Here is a 20,407-nt window from a genome sequence, read left to right on the forward strand (position 1 = left end):
TAACCCTAACCCTAACCCTAACCCTAACCCTAACCCTAACCCTAACCCTAACCCTAACCCTAACCCTAACCCTAACCCTAACCCTAACCCTAACCGGATTAAGACCTTCTAATTACCTGCTAGACCTAGTCTTTTGTAGTAAACGAGCTTAATTGAAAAGGAATAATCTGACAGATCTTCTTATACTCTCGATTAGAGTTTACTAGTATACATCTCATCCTTCATACCTGCTGCATCCTATGCTCACATTACCGCTTCATTTTTTTCTCAGGTTTTTTAGCCAGTGTGGTTGTCCAAAACATCCCTCTGGATTTGGGACCTTGCGAGTAGAAATACTTGCTCCCATCATGCGACACTTGCTCTACCCAATCCTTTGCTTTCGTCTTGACCTCTTCTTGTTGGCTATTCAAGAAACAAAGTCTCTCTTTCTTCCAGTACGTCCGCACTTGGAAGGATTCGGCTGGGCTCACCGATGCTGCTCCTCGCGTGGAACCGGATGGCTCGACGCTTCTTGTGCCGCGTGATCGGGTTTTCGGTGCATGGTATTCTGCGACCTGAGAATGGGGACTACGCTGTCTTTTGGACCGGGTCTGATCAGGGCTGAAGCTTGACGTGAAGCTTGTTGTGATGCCTGTTGATGGCATACCGGTCGGATCTTGTGAATCGTCATCCTCATATAGATAACCAGAAGGAGAAGGCGCTAATTCGTCAGGTGATTCCTCCTCGTGCTGTGCTTGGGTCCCGTAGTAGGGAGGAGTAGGTGCTAGTTCATCAGCCGAGTCTTCTGTAGACTGCATCTCGGTTGTATTGTACCGTCGACCGGCGACGGTCTGCACTTGAGATTCCCTAGCATTTGCATCCCGGATGAAGTTCCCTCGGTACGTCTTAGCCAAGTCTAGGGTGTTTCTGAAGTCGGTGGCTCCCTCAACAAATCTGTCACGCCTGTGCGTCATGGCGAATGAACCAACCTGACTCATATGATACTCGGGCCGCCCTCCCTCTGTCGTCGGCGCCGTCATATGGTGGCTGTATTTCTTGAGCTGGCCGTTGTGGTAGAGGAAGCTGAACGTGTACGGCTTGCCGTCGTACTGTGGCTCCTCTACTCCGTAGTTTTGCAGACTGTGCATAGCACGTGCCCCGATCGCCCCGTCATAACGAACTTGTCGTGTTGCCACAGCTACACTGCCATCCGGGCCTTTGGCTTCCATGAAGACGTTAGGCGCCATCGGTTTCTCGAGCATCGTCGACGGGACAATATGGCCAGCAAGTTCGTTGCGGACTGACGGAATCAACTCTTCGGGATACGCACCCCAGTAAATGTCCGGTTGGGCGGCCGTAATCGTACCGTCTGTGAGTGGCTCAAGAGCACTGAACACCGTGTTTCTAGCGCAATTGCGGCTAGATTGGCTCGTACCAAGAATCGTCGGGATGACAGTGGCCAACACATCGTCTTCGTCTCTTGCTTGGACATCATTTTGCTGAAATGCCTTGAACGCACCGTCAGAGAACCTCGAAGGTGAGAGTGACGGTCTCGGTTTGGACAATGCCGCCGTGATGTCCTCCAAGTCTGGCTCTTCTGAGGTATATATTTGATGGACACCATGGTTAGTCAAATGAAGATCGAAGTTGCGGTCATATGGAGTCGACTTCTTGGTCTTTGCTGTCGTTGTAGTAGGGGGAGTCGAGGCTGGATCTATGGACCGGGTGTTCCGGGTGTTCCGGCTTCGTGAAGAACGGCTCGCGATCATGTCGATATGATGTGGATGATCGGTTAGTGGGTGCGGGTACTACATGGACTTGTCAGAACAACAATCTGCAGGTCGAGTTCATGTCGACTTACTCCTCGAAGATCATGCAAGTCTGGACCACCGTGTCTTGAAAACCTAACCAGCTCTAGAGGGGGTCTGATGCAAGTAAGAGTGTCGGTAATGGGGTGGGCCGGAGGAGAGGGATGGGAGCCATGGGAGCCATGGGAGCGGGTTCTTCTGTTTAACTCTTTCAATGCTCCATGTGTAAGGCTTATCTTAGACAATCTGTCGTAGAACTTAGGGTGGTTTTCCCGGGACTCCCAAGCCTTGCGCTCGGTCTCGATTCTTGTCTTAGCCTTCTTCGTTGGAGGTTCGATATTGGACGGCGGGGGCTCGTCAGCGCGCTGTCGCTTTCTGTTCTGTTGTCCTGCCATCGGCGGCCTATCATTTAAGGTCGAGTTCGTGAAGAGGGAGCTGAGCAGATATGTAGGCCGTTGCGAAGGTCGTCGCGTTGTGTTGGTTATTGTTGGCGTTTGAGCTGACGCTGCAGGAAGGTTTCGGCGGATTGTCGAGGAATGTTCGGGTCCCCTTGTGGGTCGGCCGCTCTTTCCTCCCGTCCAATTTCACCCACCATTGCCGGCCTGGCACTGGCCGGGTCCTGGTATTTTAGGTAGGTACTTCCAGAGGTACTACAGTAAAAACTAGCCATAACAAATTAACTTTTACAAGGGTTTAGGTTCGTTATGATGAGGATTCGTTATAACAGTATAGTCTGTGCGTTAAGCGTTAATGTTAGGAAAGTACTTTTCCAAACTTTGAGCTTAAACCACTTTAAGTTAAAACTTTCCAAAAATAATATGATGTCAGACGTATAGGTGCTTGAGATATATGTTGACAAAAGAGGTTGTAACTGTTTAAGTTCTAATAATGGCTTGTGCTACGCACAAGCCTTATATATAAAGCTATGATTACATAACGAATGATTAAATATTTAACTTTAATAACGATTACCCCGCGGCCTTAATTATAGCTTATGTTATAGCTTTTTATAGCTATTATTAAAGCGTAATTATTACGTTAATTAAACACTTTTTTATAACGAATTTACATTTAAATTTATTAAAATGTAATATTAATAAATTTTAGGACAACTAGAGGGTGATTAAAACTGTTAAAACACGGATAGTAATAACGAGATTGATGGTAGGATAATGGTAGGATAATGGAAGGAGAACGACTGGTAGAAGGATAATGGCGAGGAAGAGGAAAAGGCAAAGGTATTTATACAAGGAAAATATATTAGATATCATCTTCTGCGGTGAATATACTTTCTGCCCAGAGGTCCTAGCAATCCTGAGGAGACCTCAGCCTTAACGTCATACGACGTATGAGGTACCTAACGTCAACCCGTATCGAACATATCAATCAACTCTTCTCAGGCTTTACCCCGTACGGCCGAATGCCTTCACATTGTTGGTACGATACGTTTCTGCTTGTCGTAGCGAGGGAAGGAGGTTCGGGTTGTCGGTCAGGACGGATTCTCTTTCATGCTTGTTGCAGCGGTACTGCTGTCCGTGATTGTCGACGAACCGGCACGCATGGTTCCACCTACTACCGTATCGACTTTTTCGTGTTTGTAGCCATGCTATGTCTGTTCCCTTGGCCGGTCTATATGAATCGGTTCGTGTGGTAGGATATCGTACGGAGGCTTTGTCGTGTTTCGGGTCGCGATGTAGTGATGGTTTCGTTTGTCGGTCGCGAATGGATTCTCTTCGGTGCTTGTCGGTTGGGACCCATCCACGTCCGTAGCCAGATGCATGGCCGTATCCCATCTCTTCGATTCTGGTTGCCGCGGTGGAAGGACGGTTGCATTGGTAGGTCTTGATGAAGGTATGGTTGTGGGAAGACAGGTAAGCGTTTGTGTGGAAGAGGTTGGTGGCGATCTAAGGAAGCGGGGTAATGGCGGGGTAAATACGATTCCATTCCTAGCCTTACTGCCCTTGTTTGTTTTTATTCCACGTAGTAGGGAATGATGCCTTAAGATAGTGCCATTCCGATGGAGCTAATCTATTTTGACGACATTGCCGTCGTTGATGTGTACGGCTGGATGTACGTTTCCTTGGGGTGACCATCTCGACCGGGGGTAGGGTCGGTTTGACCGAACATGTAAATGGTTTCGACGTTAAACGATACTCGGCGTCGTTGAGCATGGTATCGAAATGCTCGTCACGGTCAGGCGATTCTCACGGTATTACGTTATTTACAAGATACTATCGTTGCTACCGTTCATATTTGAAGTTGGGGTTACGGAAGCGGCGCCGATCGGACCCACCTCGGCGCCGGCGTGCGAAAATGGAATCCGAATAGGTCCACCGTTTCGACATGATGGTTGTCCTTAGTACCATCCTATATCTTTCTACGTGGAGGGGTAGAAATCGGTGAAGATAAGTTGGCATTCCTTTCTACTTCTCTTTACCTTAAAAGCTATCCTAAGCAGATCCATACTATCCACCCTCCTCTCAGGGGTTATATCAACCTGCCTCTTATCGTCCACCACACTGGCCCCCTTGGTTTGACAGAGTCCACGTAACAAACTTGGTGCCTCTTGACTTAATTATTTCCTATGTACTACGATCCTCGTCCCGAATTTCACAACGAAGGTAAAGACGCTTTGGCATTATACCTTACCATTCCAGCGTAAAAGTCGCTCACGGTCCTCTTGCTTCCTCTCCTCCTCCCACTTTTCCTCCTCTATTTTCCGCTGTATACATTCGTCCATATGGTACAGGGCCGATTCCAACTCGCATGCCAAATGAGTTTTGCTACGCTTCCGTTGATCGGGATCCAGACTTTCCCCGTTCACGAGTTTCGACCGCTCGAAATTCACGATCATCACTTTCTCCTGATCGGTATCGTACATGACATTCCGTGGTTCATGATCTTCGTTCTTTCTGTTTCATTGGCCGGAAAAGGCGAAAGAACGTAGGACCTCCCAGCCCAGCTCAGAAATAGGAAATATTTGTTAACACAGCCGTAATAATAATACGGTAGAACTAAATTTACTATCCCTAGATACACGGGGACATATTTTCTTTAAAAGGTACATAATTCGTGGTATATTCTCTTTTCGTATCGTAGACGAGCGTAGTTGCGTTTCTTTACGCCCTTTACCACTACCGTATACCTATAAGAAAAAAAGGCGAACTTTAAAAGCTGCCCCAATCGATCCCGCTGCGTACAGCGGCTTAGCGCCCGCATCGGAGCCACGGTCTACGGCTAGCTGAGCTCGTACCAGCTGGAGGAATTCCGATCGGTCAATATGCTGTAGCAGATGGTCTTCGAAGTTAGGGTATGTTGTATCTATCGACCCGTTATTCGCTAATTCTAATAAATATTTATAACTGTAATAAAGCTAATTAGCAATCCCGATCTTTATTTCGGTTAGCGCTTCTTTTTTTATTGCATTACTGCTAGCCCTCCCGTCGCCACGGGCTTGCTCGACGCCCTCGGTTATTGTGCCCGTCGATACGGGTGCCTTTTTTGTTTTTGTCAGCATTATTCTCTTGGTTGTACCCCGCTTCGTACTTTTGCCGCGGCAGCTTAGCTTTGCGGTCGGGATGGTGGTGCTTGTGGTTGTAGGGGCTTTTTGAACGCGTAGGGATCGAGGGACAGAGGGGACAGCGATGGTATAGCTATTTTCGAGCCGAGCGCAGGACCGGATCTGGATAGGGAAACGCGTAAAGCCTTTCCAACGTAGCGCCGTGTTGGGAGAGCTTACCAGTCCCTTACGATCGGCTTCGATAATAACTCCCGTTGGAATTTTCTCCGCCTTTTCGCCGTCGCGTCGGGTATTTACATACAATCCGATCACCTCTGCATCCATTGTGGTTATATTATTTGTAAAGGAGACTGGGAATTGTTATAAAAGGGACTGAAGGTATGAATGGTAGTTTATGTTTTATATGAAAGGGCTTGAAAGGTATTCTTTATAATGATGTCTTATATAGGTGAAAAGTAACATCCATGGGAAGAACGAAAACAACATGGTGATAAGGGGATATTGTACTTCGTTAAAATAAGATAGTATGTTTTAGGTTATGGCTATTCCAATATTTGCTTGAATCCTCTCTGTGCTTTTGATCATACTGTTATTTCCATATTTAAAATGGCTATAATTACGAGGCCGTACAATGTCCTTATAACATTATATCATATAAATATATATATAAAAAGTAAGCCCTATTATTACTCACCATTATATCAAGTCTTAACATAGTAGTAAATATTAGATATCATAATACATTTCAGAGATCGTAGTAAATATACTAATTAGTTATTGCTGATGTTTGTTATTCCACTTAGGGTTACCATGTTTCTGTATGGATTTAGCGTAAAAATTATGTGTAATTATGATTTATTTATTTTGTAATTCTATATTATCGGAAATAGTTTATTATAAAATGTATTGTTCATGAGGAAAGTTATTTTAATATGATATTAGGATGATTGTGTTTTAACCCCGCTACGAACTGTGTCCTATCCCGTACAATTTTGAGGGTTTTATTTCATAGGAAATACTTGTTTTTTTACTGTTTTTCCTGTGGAAATGGTCCGAATTAGTTGCTTGTTGATTATGTTTAGGTAGAAATTATTACGGTATAGAAATTAATTAGGCGTGGACCTATAAGGTAAATATCTGTTCTAAGCCATTAGTTACTGTGACTACCCATAAAGTAATAATCAATTTATGCTTTCCTAAATCATTTTTACTATTAATCATATAGAATTCCGTATGCAGCTATATTCGAGCTATTTCGGATGTGCATTCCCCTAAGCGATTTGCGTTCGGCGGGAAGCGGTAGATAAGGACGGGGGTAAGTTCCGGTCGAGCGGGAAGTGGTGTCAATACCACGACGTTCTTGTCCGGGCTTTAACCATATTAGAGCATATAAGGCCGGAGGTTTTTGGGGATACGTTGTAGGCATTGAAGGGAAATAATCTTTGGGGTGCAAAGGAAGAGAACATATATGCGTGGTAGGGACAGCGGGTACGGTGGAACGGCATAGAAACGAACAACCTATGCCGATTTATATCTGCATTAATATGTATGGGAGATTAGACCATAGATATATATATATATAATAAGAATATAATGGAGCAAAGAGGTCGTTTCTTAGGCCATTTTTATATGGTAGTTCGATTGTAATCCAAGTGATTGTAGTTGAAGTGATTGTAGAGTCTACGTTGAATACGCGGTTCCGTATCAGTACGTGAACCATACTGACCAGCTTTCCACGCTTTCCTTTACAGTCGTGATCCTAGCCCGAAAGAAAGACGGCCCTATTAGATGGTTTAAAGAAAAGGAAAATACGAGCGGAACGAAAAAAGTCAAAAAAAAGGATACGTAGTATAAATGTGGGAAGGAAAATCAAGCCAGGGAGAGCGGGGTAAAGAACGGGGTTAGACCGTAGAAAAGGTTAGGAAGAAATACGAGCGGGACGGCCTACGATAGGAGGATGTGAACATAGTGATGGAGCCATCTTATTACGTCGTTGGGACGATCATGTGATATTGTGAGAACCCCGTGTGACTTATACGTTTGACGTGCTGGACTTGTTCTTACCCCACCACAAATTGTGTCTTATGAGGGAGAAATTATATGTGTATACGACATTACTGTGGCAGCTGTACAAATCGGAATGTAAGGTTATGGAAACGGGATGGACCGGACCGGATACTGGCTGGTGTCAGGAGTCTCACTTGAGACTCCTTGGAACAAAGGAGCTGTTCTGTATATAGCTTTGGCTTCAAAGCAACTGTAATTAGAGTTCCTTGCGGAACAATGAAGTTGTTTTACCTACTGCATGCTCTGCGACGTGACAGAGATACCAGATAGGGCATGGAAAACCATTGCTTGGGACTTCATTACCAAGTTACTAGAGTCAAGAGAACCAATGACCAACACGCCATATGACAGTATATGGGTAGTAGTTGACAGATTAACCAAATATGGATACTTCGTGCTATATCAAGAATCCAGCACAGCAGAGGACCTTGCATATGCCTTTTTCAAGAATATAGTCAGCAAACATGGGCTACTAGAATGCATTATTTCGGACAGAGATAAGTTTTTTACCTCTAAGTTCTGGACCAGCCTAACTAAGAGAATGGGTGTTAAGCAGAAGCTTTTTACTGCTTATAATCCACAGTCAGGTGGACAAACAGAACGACTAAATCAAGCCCTAGAACAATATCTTCGTACATACGTCAACGAAATGCAAGACAACTGGGTAGAATTGCTACCACAAGCGGAGATAGCATACAATAGCTCTACCAACGAGGATATGAAGATGTCACCTTTCAAGGCAAACACCGGCTACGACTTTACAATAACCGAACTGACGGATACACCGCTGAGCCAAAAGTGTATTTCTTAATAGCACAATTGCTATTACAGTCTATCTGACATGAGTGGTATTACCACTCACAGGAACTGACCGATGTAATAAGAGGAGATGAGGTTACGCCTAGAGCAGAGGCCACAGCGGAACAAGTCATCGCCACTCAAAAACATCTAGCCAACGAATTAAGATTTCTACAGGACAGAATGAAGAAATACAGTGACAAACACAAGATCAAGGGACCAATCTTCAGGAGGGGAGACAAGGTTACCTACTACGACGAAACATCAAAACCAAAAGACCGAGCGAGAAATTCGATTTTAAGAAACTTGGTCCTTTTCAGATTGAAGAAGTTATTTCAGAAACTAGGTAACTATAAACTATAATTACCGCCAAAAACACGGACACACTCGGTTTTTCAAATTTCATTATTGGAACCCGCACGAGAGGGTGCACCTGTACAAATTAGATGCTCTTATCAGGGTTAGGATTAGAACTTTTCACCTAAATTATTTCGAGCACTATATTGTATTAAATCCTAGAATGTAACACGTTAGGTAGGTAGGTACGAAACCTAGGTAGGTACCTACCTACGTAAAACCATCCCAATCCACTAAACTACCAATACCCCTTAAATACACATACTCTTCAATCCACCACTTCGATCAAGTCGATCACAATCTATTCAGTCTATTCAGTCTATTCAGTCAACTATTCTACTCAACCATAAAATTATAATGGGAGGTGGCAGGGCTCGGAATCAGCCCCCCATAACTTGTAACTGTTGGGGTGGCTAAAGAACTAACTTCATCACGCGGAGTAAGGCAGCTTTCGAAGCGGTACGTAATCCGGACGGGTTTGGTTAAGGTAATATTTCGAATAAGTTCGGGCATAAGTAACACCATGCCGCGAAACTAAATAGACGTAACCAATGTTCTACGTTAGCAATCTTTGTCTAGATCTCTTCAAGTGCAACAGCGCCAGAATTAGCCTTCTCTTTTAGAATAGCCATTTCAGACTCTGCGACAGCAATCGCAGACTGCTTCTGATTAATCTTTTCCTTCCAAGGCTCGAGGGACTATTGTTTCGCAGCGATCTGGACCGAGAAACCTTGTGTCTTACCTTTTAAGCTGTCTTATATCGTTGCAAGTTCCGCCTCCTCTTTTTACATACGTTGTTTAAGAGCTGCGATTTCTTCGGCACGCGAAGCAATCTCTTCAATGCACTGTTCAACAGTTTCTTCAGCTTCTGCTGCAGATCTTTCAGCAGTCGCAATCGTCTTCTCTAGTTTATTCTACTTATCAGTCAGGAATTTGCGCTTCTCGTCAAACTTGACTCTTTCCTGCTCAAACTTTGAGACTTCCTTAACAAGAGACTGGACATAACAAAGTCCTACAGAAGTTAATTACCTTAAAATTCGCTAAAAGAACAGCTAATAAGACTGCAGTGAAGACGACATACCCTCTTTCGTATAACAACACCAAGACCAAGACCAAGCAAACCCACTCTCGGCAAGACTTGGCGAATACCCCCTTCAGAAGATCAATTCTCCCCAGCCCTTTGAAACTGTTTACGATCTAACTATCTTTAAGACTTCTTTTTTTTAAGATTGACATGTTGATGAGACCTCTAGTAATGACACCACTAATCGACAAGGTATAAAATTAGCAATCCATCAAGCGTAACTCATACATGTGTAGTAGACCCCGCGAGATACCAAGCCTTGGATGCCCTGTCATATACTAGGTACGTAAAAATGTTCAAGTGTCTTATGGTAAAGGACGATATGCCTTCCCCCCTCCCCCTATTGAGATTATGAATAGGGGCCTAGTTACCTAGGTAGGTAATAATACAAACCAAGTATCGAAGCTCACAGTACAATGGTCAAAGGTGGTGGTAAATTATTCTAATAATAGACGTGGTTTTATAAGCTACTTCTAACGACTTCCAGTTCAAGCACCTACGCTACCCACACTACCTTTCAACTAATAAAAGTAAGCGAATTGCACTAGCTTAGTAAAAGGAAGCAGCTACACGGCAGCTATACGTCACATCTGTCGGAAAGGGATATCGAAATGCCCTCAGATCTCAGATAACCTCCTGACTTCATCCCCCTCCCCTCACAGCGATCTTGTCGTTCTGTCGTCGTCCGTCTCGATCCCTTTCCTTCCGAACATCCGTAAGCCTTATTCTCATAGCTGTCTCGCTGTCGTCGAACCCTATTCCCGATGACTTGCTGAGTGGATACGATGTTGTCAGGGACCAGATGCGCACAGGTAACATGCAAGGATGGGGCGAGTTGAGAGCTACCCCTCCGTCAGGCTCGAGAATTAATGGCCGGGTCTTGGCATTTCTCTCCAGAAACAGTACCATCTTTAACACGAAAATAACCACAGGGATAAATCGTAAATATTTGAAAAAGGTAATAGTTATATACAAAATCTTTTAACAAAGATTGCGATATTTTTTATTTATTTTTAATAGTACTTATTGTTTGACAGAATTGAAAATCTGATAACGCCAAGACCCAGCCATTAATTTTCGAGCCTGACGGCCCTCCGCCAGGATCCTGAAGGTTAGCGTCTCCACAGCAGGTTTGGTATGGAAAATTCCCTAGCTTTTACTTGTTATCCTCCGAGGACCCGAGCAGGGGTCAGTAAACTGAACCATGGAAGCGGAATCTCGCTACCAGCCGATCTTGCTCAGATCTGTTCGGCAAGTCGCTTAAATGGCCTGTTTCTGACATTGCTTTAAGCACAAGCCATATTTAACGGGGAACTTATTCGACACTGCGTTTTGATACGTCGGATTATTATCATAGCAGTTGGTCTGACCTAAGTGCTAGTTACTAAGGGGTGGGTGACGGGTGTTGATATTCTTGGAATCCTATCCCATATGGTTGATACAGGTAACATCCTTTCCAACGGTTTTGACGCCATGGAAGTAAGTCATAAAGGGTCATTGTTAAACGTATTAGCATTGATATCTCACGAGGTAGGTAGGTAGGTATAAAGCATGTATTAGACCGAGCCCTCCAAATACTATCTCGAAGTGTTACCCAACCATAATAGAATCTCTTTTATAACCCTTGTGCCACAGCAACCCTCGCCAAGACCATGATGCGAGTCCCCCCAATAATTTTATTCATCTCTCATATGTAGAGTGGCTCCTGGAGCTCTTTCGTCTGGGAGCGCCGGTAGCCTGGCCGTTCTCTACAGTTGGGGCCCGCCCCCTCTTCCAAGCTGGATTCATCCGCTTGACATTTTGGACTTGAGGTTATTGCGAAGTGGTGGGGTAGGTGGGGCAGGTTCGTAGTAACAATAAATGACAATGAGAAGCAGTTATGTTGGTGATGATCGATGGTGGTGAGAGGCAGAACGATGAGAGAGGAGAAAGCAGATGCATCCCGTAAGGGCGGAAACGCTCAAAAAAAAAGTCGCCCATTCTTGTAGCTTAGTCATAATATGCGTTATATGTGGCGTGATGAAGCTCCGTGAAGCACAAGATTTTAATGTTAATACTTGGGATTTCATACAATTTGAGGTTTTCAAAAGTCACAACTTCACTTCATTACAAGAACACACTACATCTTCAACCAATAAAAGCAGGCAAGCAGACTGCTCCAACTCATACATTTAATGGCCAATCAAAAGGAAGCAGCTAATCTTAAATTGGCTAAACCCGCAGCGGCAATACGGGAGCTATACGTCACACCGTATCCACGCAGCTTCAGCTGCGGCCGCATAACCGAGCAGAGGAGATTAGGTACCTGGGCTAACTTTATTTATAGGCGCCTGATCTAACTTAGCAGCTTAGTAAGGTGTAAGAGGGTACATGCTTTAAGTAGGTAAGTCCCTAAAGGTACCTAGGTAAGGTACAACAGCTCAGGCTACCTTACCTTAGGTAGGTAGGAAGGTAGATTGGGGAACGTTATCCCCTAAAGTCGAGCATTCCGACGTCCCGATCCGAAACCAAAAAACAACCTTAATTCGGACAGTTCGGTCACATAATTGCGATTGAGATCTTCAAATGGACTTCTTGTCCATTTTCGCTCGCCATTTTCCGTACTTGCTGCAATCTTGAGACCAGTGACCCTTTTTATGGCAAAGGTGACACGGTTTGGGCGCCGGCTAAGGGATTAAGATTAGCGGGCTGTTTAGTTACCCGAAACAGCAGAGTAGTAGGTGTGGACACTTACTAGGCCCTGAGAGCGTGTTGTTTCCGATCTCGCACGCGATTGAGCCTTTAGCTTTTGTACTCTGGCTTTCTGGCGATCCCTTTTTTTCTTCGCTTTTTGGGATTTTGGCGTAATTTTTTATTTTGGTTTATGACATGCCATGGTAAACGAAATACTCTGGACTAATAAAGTATAACTAGTTGAGGTAGAACTGAAGAATTGGCCTAATGTGATTGTTTCTGCTTGTAAGAAGAGAGCGCGAGCGGGTAGATGAATAAATAAGAACGTAAAGTGAATGCGATAGAAGTGAACAAAAAGGGTACAGGAAAGACTTCAATAGAAACCAGCAATGAAATCAAAGCAGTAGTAAATAAAGAGGACAAGTATAAAAACATGACATAATGTCTTGATTAATTTTCCAACCTTTAGACTTGCTATTACTTCTACATACAATACCCTCCTTTTACCAAAGCCTACTTGTGTAGAGACTTACAAACCAATAACCGAAGCTTCCCCCGTGGATTGAAGGATCTCTTTATCATGTCGCGTCCGCTTGGTGATATAAACGTATATGAACGTCTAAAGAAAGAACTAGAAGAAGAACAAAAGCACGAAAAACTTAGCAAATCTCGCAAAACATGTGTCAACAAGTGTTTTTGTTCGTGTATGGCAATATTAATATTTCTTATCTTTATCCTTCTTGTTAACTTTTCCTGGTCTTTCCAACGCCCGCCGGTATACGATGGAAATGTCGATCATTGTCAACACTCGTTGAAGACATTTAGCCTTTTAGTGAACCTTGATATCACAGGGCTCGAATGCCAAGCAACAAATTTAGCTCCTATGTTGACAAAGAACAACATAGAGTATACCTCGTCATTACCAGATGTTTCGGTGTTCAATAAAATTGACAAAGAAATAAAACGGCTTCAAAGGTATGAAGATCAATCTCATACCCTTGCCCGGAACATTACGATTAGAAGATGCGAGATAGAATACCGGTTAAACTGGTATTTAAGCATTATGTCATCAAGTGCTAGCTGGTACATGATCTTGCAACGGAGGGCTGCTGCCGTGGAGCTAGAAGCTCTAGCTTTAGTAACGGATAACGAGGCATCAATGACATATCAGCACTATGTAGAAGTGGAGAAGGACATGGCCGAAATGCTGGAGGGTCTCCATCAAAAGCAGGAGGAATTCTGCGCCATCGTAAGCAATATTCAGGGTTACATGGTGTATTCCCGGCAGCTGCTGAAAAAAACCAAATCGTTTGAATGGGCAAGCGGGTTTTGCTCTATTGCAAAAGTAGGGCTAGAATCATGGCGTACTTGCAAGGAAATGACCCAGGGGAAGCATAACAATGCCATGGACTCACTTAACTGCCTTGGTTCTTTACCTCATCAAAGCGCGGCGGGCTATTTCCGATGGTCATATGAGAAGTTCGCAGACAATGCTAGAGTAGCACGGGCACGGGCTCGGGCCAGGGTTTAACATGTTGAAAACCACATGACAACATTATGTTAGGTACCTACATATGTAATGTATTGACATTAGTCCGTGGCTCATGAGTGGCACTGTGCACTCACACCAGACTTAGCCACACGTCCAGCCGCGGTATTTCTACCCTAAAACATTGAACCCAGCGAACTTACATATGCAAAGTTGGTGACAATAACCCTTCGTAAACTCAGGGCACTCAGGGCACTCAGGGCATATCTTCGCTAGTCTTATTATTGCAGGTTATGTTATAACGGCAATATTACCACCTGATGCTAGTTCTTGAACGCTAAACTATCCGCATTCGAATCCCATGCCTACTCCCGAGGCCTAGCTCCCTCCACACGGCACCGCGATGCTACGCAACCTTTTCGCTAAGGCAGAACATGGCCCGCAACAGGAAAATGTTGCTGCCGAGAGTTCTTATACGGGCACTTAGGTTAATAAGCTTATTAAATGATCGAGGAAGACACTTTTCTTAATCCCAACTAGAAACCAACAAACTGATTGCCTCTTAAGGTCCTATACTTTAGCCCGAACTTGAACATTTATAACGAGATTAAAGTTAAGTATATTCTTTTAGATCCCTTTAGATTTGCAGTTTTAATCTTTAGTTTAGCATTGTCGCTGTTTATGGACTCGGCTCAAATATAAACTGGTCATGGACCTGGCAGGACAAAAAAAGCCACCGGCTACTAGTTTACTGGCTTAAAAATCCCGATATGCTTCCGCGCCTAGTCCTGGACGCGCGTATTATAGCCTACAATTACGAGTTAAGATGGCACGCCGATGCCCCTAAGACCCGTCTCACGCTCTGCGGCGAAGAGTTGGTAAAGAGCCTGTACAATTTTTGTACTGATGTTCCGGAATACCTTATTATTTTCATTGCGTATAGCTTTAGCGGATTGGTTGTATTATATGTAAGTTAATTCTGTAATCGCGGACACGCTGCTGCTCCCTCCGGGTTTGGCGGTAGTCCCGATCGGGCATAGCGCCGCCGCGGACCACACGTCGCAACATAAATACCTAAGGTAGCCCTCTTCCCGACGTACACTTCTTGTACTCTTGACTCACCTGGTCTATTCGGCAGCAATGCCAACCTGTTGCCTACTCGGTCCATCCGCCGGTCCCTTGTCATCGCTCCCACGACTCTCTCGCCCTGGGCTTTGTTCGCCTTGACCCGACGACCTTCGTCAACTACAATACCACATCCTTTCACATAGTGTACAGACCTACTCGCGACGAACCTCGACCACCCAAACCTCTGCCTGCTACAACCGCCTCTAAAGCCCGGCGCTCCATATCTGCCTCGGTGGCTGTGGGCACAATCCCATACCTTCCTATCTTTGCCAGTCACAAGAATGTCATAGGCACAAAGGGGTAATTACGTCAACGCGGAGACACCGGAGACACCTGTCTTTGGCATGGCTGTGTTGGGCGTCTCTGCACGAGCTGGGTACCCTCTTGATCATGGTCGGACCGATTACAGCGCTGTTCCCCGTGATACTGCAGGTGTAACAGGACAGGTGGGGACGTTGGGCTGGCGAGAGGGCCTGAACCAACTGGTGTTGATCTCGGATATACTGTCACTTACGGGATGACCGAGCCCAAGCTGCAGGGGGAAGATGAAGATAAACCGCAAATAAGGACATGGCGAAGTTGCCTAATGGGGTTGAGTTCTGGTGAGGAAATAATCTTCGTACGGCAGGGGCAATGGAAGGCACTGGACGAGAGGAAGGCAGAAGGAAAAGGAGAAGGGATTGCAGGATGACGTGGCCTTTCTTACGCGCTGTTGGTGACCCATGAGACACTGCAGACGGATTCACATCCCCGCACACTTACGATTCGTACCTCATTCATGCGGTGTTAGGCTAGGCAGACATAGGTTGTCCGGAGAGCTGATGGGCCGAGTCGATGGCCGCGAGAGGCAGCCCGGTAGGATCCTGGGTTGCTATTGGCAGTGCCTAGGCTGCTGTTATAAGAAGAGGAGGCGAAGCGATGTACGAGGTCGTAACGGATCGTCTACTTTAGCCAATCTCCGGACAATCCGCAGGTAATATGTCGCAGATGAGGAGGCGTGATATGCGGCGAGATCCATAATTGCTACCTCGTTCGCTGTGTTTTGCCTTTCTCGAGAGCTACGTGATTGGTAGAGGTACGAGGGACGGGGGACAAGGGGAGGGATTGAGGCTTTGCTTTTCCGGTTCCACCAAGAAATTACGCTCCAGCTGCATTCTGTCTCGGTAGTTGCGTAATCAGCAGAGGTACGAGAATCCCAATAGGGAGTTACGCTTGAAACGGAGTATGCCTTGTTGCGGGCTATTCAGGACTGGAAAGGGGGCTGGGGGCCCGAGTGCTATGTTAAGCTTTTGCTCTCGCACACATATATATATTTCTCTTGTCGCTTGCTGTCCGTACGTTTAAATGCGCGAGAATGCCTAAGTAAAACACTTATCTCACGCACCAAACATTCTCTTGGTCGTTATTTCTAAATCTCTTTTCTTATACAACACTTTCAATACGATAATATATATTACCTTTAATACCTAAAGGTTCTTTAACCCCTCTGGAGTAGTAAATCTAAAGCCGCGACGATATGCCTCTATAGCGTCCTCTGAGGCGTTCTCTAAGCATCCTCTAGGCGTCAAATTATCTTCTAGCGGAAGGACGAGGCATACGATCCTCAACCCAGTGCTGCTGGAACTTTAAAGAACGATGCGATATTTATTTTAAACAATAATGATTTAGACTATAATAATTTTGATAACGGCTAGTCCAACATCTCCTTTCCGCTGGTCCATAAGTTATTAGCGTCTGCCAACCGAATAGCCGTTAAATCTAACAATACTACCGATCCAGATATGTATTAGCACTTTCCAACCCTCGGTACGACGGGAAAGTGGCTAACAACTTTCCTAAACGCAAGTCCTAACGGGACATTTGATACCATTAGTAGTAGCGATGCCGCAGAGCTGTCCTTTACAGCTGGAGTAGCGGAGCTAAACCAAGAGATTGTATCCTTACTTTCAAATATCATGAGGGATCCTACAGCTCTGGCATCTTCGGCAAGACTATTGTCTTCCTCGTCAGCATCTTAAACTGATCCAGATTCGCCCAGTCGCGCTAATAAAGCTTAATGCAAAGACAACCGCACATCGATGATTGAAGATGCTATATACGGCGTGATGGTCCAGAACCCACAGGGGGTTTCATATCCTACAACCGAGTCCTTCGCATGGTCCTTATGATGCTTCTATCGATAATAATAGCAATAATAGTAACCACAGCAACCCTCAAAACGATTCGAATGACGAAGAGGACTATCAGCTTCCTATCGAGGGCAACGAAGGGGAGCAAGATAATGAAGATGATATTGGCGTCCGGCCTACCCCCCGCAAGCGTAGCAAAATCGACTTTCTTACCCACGCAACTCTCAACAGTACATTTACATAGCGTTTTCACCTATATAATCATATCTTCCAAACGAGGAAGTTCCAAACACCAGCCCGTGGCCAAAGGCGCCCCTGTTAGCAAATAATTCCCAGCCCACTATTATTGCATACTTTATATAATAATTAAGGGTCTATAAAATCTGCCTTTGCGAAATCCGAGGAATGGCTACTTGAAAACGCGTGTCTCAAACGCGTAACGGAGAATGGTATAACGACTTTCCAGCTACAATTCAGTTGGGATTCCTGTACGAAAAACGGATATAAGACTCGAAATCGACGAGACCCACCTAAGAGCCGTAGTTCAGCAAAGTATATACTAATAACGAGAGCCGCATTTACAATAGAGGAAGACGACCTTCTCATCAAACTAAAGAACCAGGGGCTATCTTAGTAGGAAACCCATACGCAGTTCACGGAAGCCTTTTTACGGCGGAGTAAGGGGACCCTACAGGTACAATACTGTACGAAATTAAAAAAGCGTGCCAATAAAGTCAGCAATTCATAGGACGGGCTAAGCCGGCTTAAGTAAAGTTAAACACAGTAAATAAGTAGCTTATCTGGGGAGGGGACAAAACGATATCTGGTTTAGATAAGAGGGTTTGGGGTCAGTCGTGTTATTTGCTTATATATACACTATGAATAAGGCTTTCCCAGCCGCGTAACCTGGCTTAAGCCTGATAATATTCCTAATAGTTTTCTCGGTACTACAGCGTCTCAGTGCAAAGTATGGGACTAGAGAAAAGTCAGGCGACGACGAACCATAGCAAGTTTGTTCGAAGTCTTCTATCTACGTTCCTAAGCTAATTATTTACCCTTGTTGGAGCCCTACTTATATTTTGTCCTGTTAGCCAACTAATCTACATATACCCAGAGTAACTTCCATTAAAGAGAGCCATCATTACGTACTCGTCCTATTTCGCCTTATGCTGCTTTGTATCCTGTCGTTTAGATACCCCCTGAGGGTTTTTCTGGAGCTGCGGACGTCGGATTACTATCCATAATTCCCTTCAGCTTTGATTTGGGAGATGCCGTTAAGTCTGCAGGAGCTACCATAGCGGTATCTGCAGCCCTGCTAGGCTCTGGCCCCTATAAGCGCTCGTTCCTTCGTCGCGGTATAGGAGCAGCCTGAGGCAGTAAGTCTGGGTCATTCATTCCAGGCACCGGCAGTTGAGCTTCAGACGATAAGTCTTCAGACGCATTCAATCACCGTCGAGGGCCGGTCCCCTTCTTCGTAGGAGTCTTGGACACCTTAAACACATAAACGACACGCCTCAAGATACCAGGTTATAAGTCGAATTATATTTGCCGGACCTACAGTAGCGATCGAAATCGGCTTCTTCCTGATTTCTATCTTTAAATTCTTTCTGCATGGACGCTGTCGAGTCTTGGCATGAACACGAGGTCCAAACTCATATTACGTACTTGAACATGCCCCCTACTGCTATCCAATCTTACTCGATCTGGGAGCTGATTTTACATCAAGGCACATTTGGCTGTTGTGAATCGCCAAACACCACTGATGTCAGAGAGATCCCGTGATGTATGTCGTACATAGAGTGAATACTAGAAGCAGTAGCACGTAGAATGTAAAATATGCAGTACATAGTAGTGATCTATTAGCGCTTGCACCCCGAGTCTCCTTCGAGGGAGCAGCGTGCTCCTTATATACACTATCCCAGTGGGCCTTACGGCCCAATCCGCACTAGTACCCTCATACCCCTGACAACCGATCACTAACGCGTCCATGATTTTGCTCCCTTTGAAGGGGTCTATAAATTAGTTCCGCTTATATCTAAGTCCTAGGTCTACAATTTCAAGTTACCTGGGGTCCAGATGCTCCAGAAGTTTTTAATCGCTCTTCTAGATGGCCTCTTTCAGAAGCTGCCTGGAGGGCCGTTGGGCCTCTGTGCTTCGTAGCTCCAACGCAGGATTTCTGCCCGACTCGAGTTGAAGTCGGGATCTGGCCAAGGCTTCTGCGCTAGAACATGACCATCAGTAACAATGTGCCGCCCTAAATTCCATGTAATCGACCTCCCGTCTCGAAACCTGATCGTAGGCGGGGTCTAATGTTTTCCTGCATACCTAAGGAAAGGGTGACCAAGTTGAAGTCTGTCCAAGGTTTCATTTGCATCAGTTCTCTCATAGCTGACTAAAGCTCCCATATCAACATTTATCACAGTGATGATTTGAATTAGTTAAAGCCCATAAAATGAAGTGTTGGTTGTGCTATCCTCCCATGACGGCCCAGAGCAGCTTGCGCTATCTCTGTGGGCACAAGAGGGTGAATCGGTTGCGGTCGTCGAGCTGAGGTGGTCTTGAAATTGTTCAAGTGTAAGTATGTGACGCATATCTCTCCAGCGTGGTGATCTGCGCCCTCTAGGTCGACGTTAAAGTTAGCGAGCTGAGGCTTTGAACAATTCCCAGTGATGAAATTGTGGATAGTCCCATGTGCAAATTGGACTGTCTGGCGCACTTCATCCACCTGATTTTCACACCACGTGACAATGTGTTCTATGCCGTTAACGAGTTTCTCGCGTTTTGAGTATGCTTGACCAATATCTGTGGATATGGCTTCGCGGAGTTCGTCGAGCGTTAGGTTCCGTTTGGCTGCGGCCACCCACGGGAAAATCGTTTGGTAGAACTTCGTTAGTATTGGTATATTTATTCATCCAGTATTTTAGAATAACATCCTTTGCCCATAATATATGTATATTGCTTGGAAATTCGTGGTTTCAGAATAAGTTATTAACTATCTGCTTATAAACTTCCATTTCCTTGCTTAACTTGAAGAGCCCACTTCTACGTTAGTATAGCTAGTGTAAGAATTGTGTAAAAGGCGGATGCAACGCTAAATAGATTCGTAGTAATTGCCGATATTAGTCCGGAATTATGGTTGTAAAAGCCCGAATGGGGTAAGCTTCTACTATTTAATCCTAATTCCTCGTACGTTAAGCCACCGAAATCGCAGAGAGAAACGAGTCTCCACAAGCATGATTCACAAGCCTGAAGACGTTACCTTTGTCTCGGCATTAGATCTGCGCGGCGTACGGAGCCTCCGGGACCATATCAATCCTCGGAAGTTTAAAGGCTTAATAATAGAGCAAACGTTAACCTGCCCACTTCCTCCTCCTC

At 45.0% G+C, this 20,407-nt stretch overlaps 4 protein-coding genes across 4 annotated transcripts; 2 read left to right on the forward strand and 2 right to left on the reverse strand.

The window, feature by feature from the left end:
• Nucleotides 1-106: 106 nt before the first annotated feature.
• Nucleotides 107-2,682, reverse strand: F4812DRAFT_444051 (uncharacterized protein). The gene is made up of 2 exons (XM_047935460.1): nucleotides 1,841-2,682; nucleotides 107-1,787 (listed from the first exon to the last, which is right to left on the reverse strand). Exons 1-2 carry the CDS (start codon nucleotides 2,180-2,182, stop codon nucleotides 249-251), a joined length of 1,881 nt encoding a protein of 626 aa, XP_047786288.1. The 5' UTR covers nucleotides 2,183-2,682; the 3' UTR covers nucleotides 107-248.
• Nucleotides 2,683-3,190: 508 nt separating this feature from the next.
• Nucleotides 3,191-5,631, reverse strand: F4812DRAFT_463031 (uncharacterized protein; the record flags this gene model as incomplete). Its single annotated transcript, XM_047938142.1, has 4 exons — nucleotides 3,191-3,691; nucleotides 4,432-4,699; nucleotides 4,988-5,132; nucleotides 5,217-5,631. 4 exons carry the CDS (start codon nucleotides 5,629-5,631, stop codon nucleotides 3,191-3,193), a joined length of 1,329 nt encoding a protein of 442 aa, XP_047786289.1.
• Nucleotides 5,632-12,443: 6,812 nt separating this feature from the next.
• On the forward strand, nucleotides 12,444-13,913 carry F4812DRAFT_218248 (uncharacterized protein). Its single transcript, XM_047930414.1, has one exon. The coding sequence runs from the start codon at nucleotides 12,867-12,869 to the stop codon at nucleotides 13,815-13,817; it is 951 nt and encodes a 316-aa protein (XP_047786290.1). The 5' UTR covers nucleotides 12,444-12,866; the 3' UTR covers nucleotides 13,818-13,913.
• A 1-nt stretch (nucleotide 13,914) lies between these two features.
• On the forward strand, nucleotides 13,915-15,784 carry F4812DRAFT_444068 (uncharacterized protein). The gene is made up of 2 exons (XM_047935461.1): nucleotides 13,915-14,743; nucleotides 14,914-15,784. Exons 1-2 carry the CDS (start codon nucleotides 14,546-14,548, stop codon nucleotides 15,205-15,207), a joined length of 492 nt encoding a protein of 163 aa, XP_047786291.1. The 5' UTR covers nucleotides 13,915-14,545; the 3' UTR covers nucleotides 15,208-15,784.
• Nucleotides 15,785-20,407: the final 4,623 nt, after the last annotated feature.

This window comes from Daldinia caldariorum, assembly GCF_022478825.1.
Source record: "Daldinia caldariorum strain CBS 122874 unplaced genomic scaffold F4812scaffold_22, whole genome shotgun sequence".
In the NCBI taxonomy this organism is placed as follows: domain Eukaryota; kingdom Fungi; phylum Ascomycota; class Sordariomycetes; order Xylariales; family Hypoxylaceae; genus Daldinia; species Daldinia caldariorum.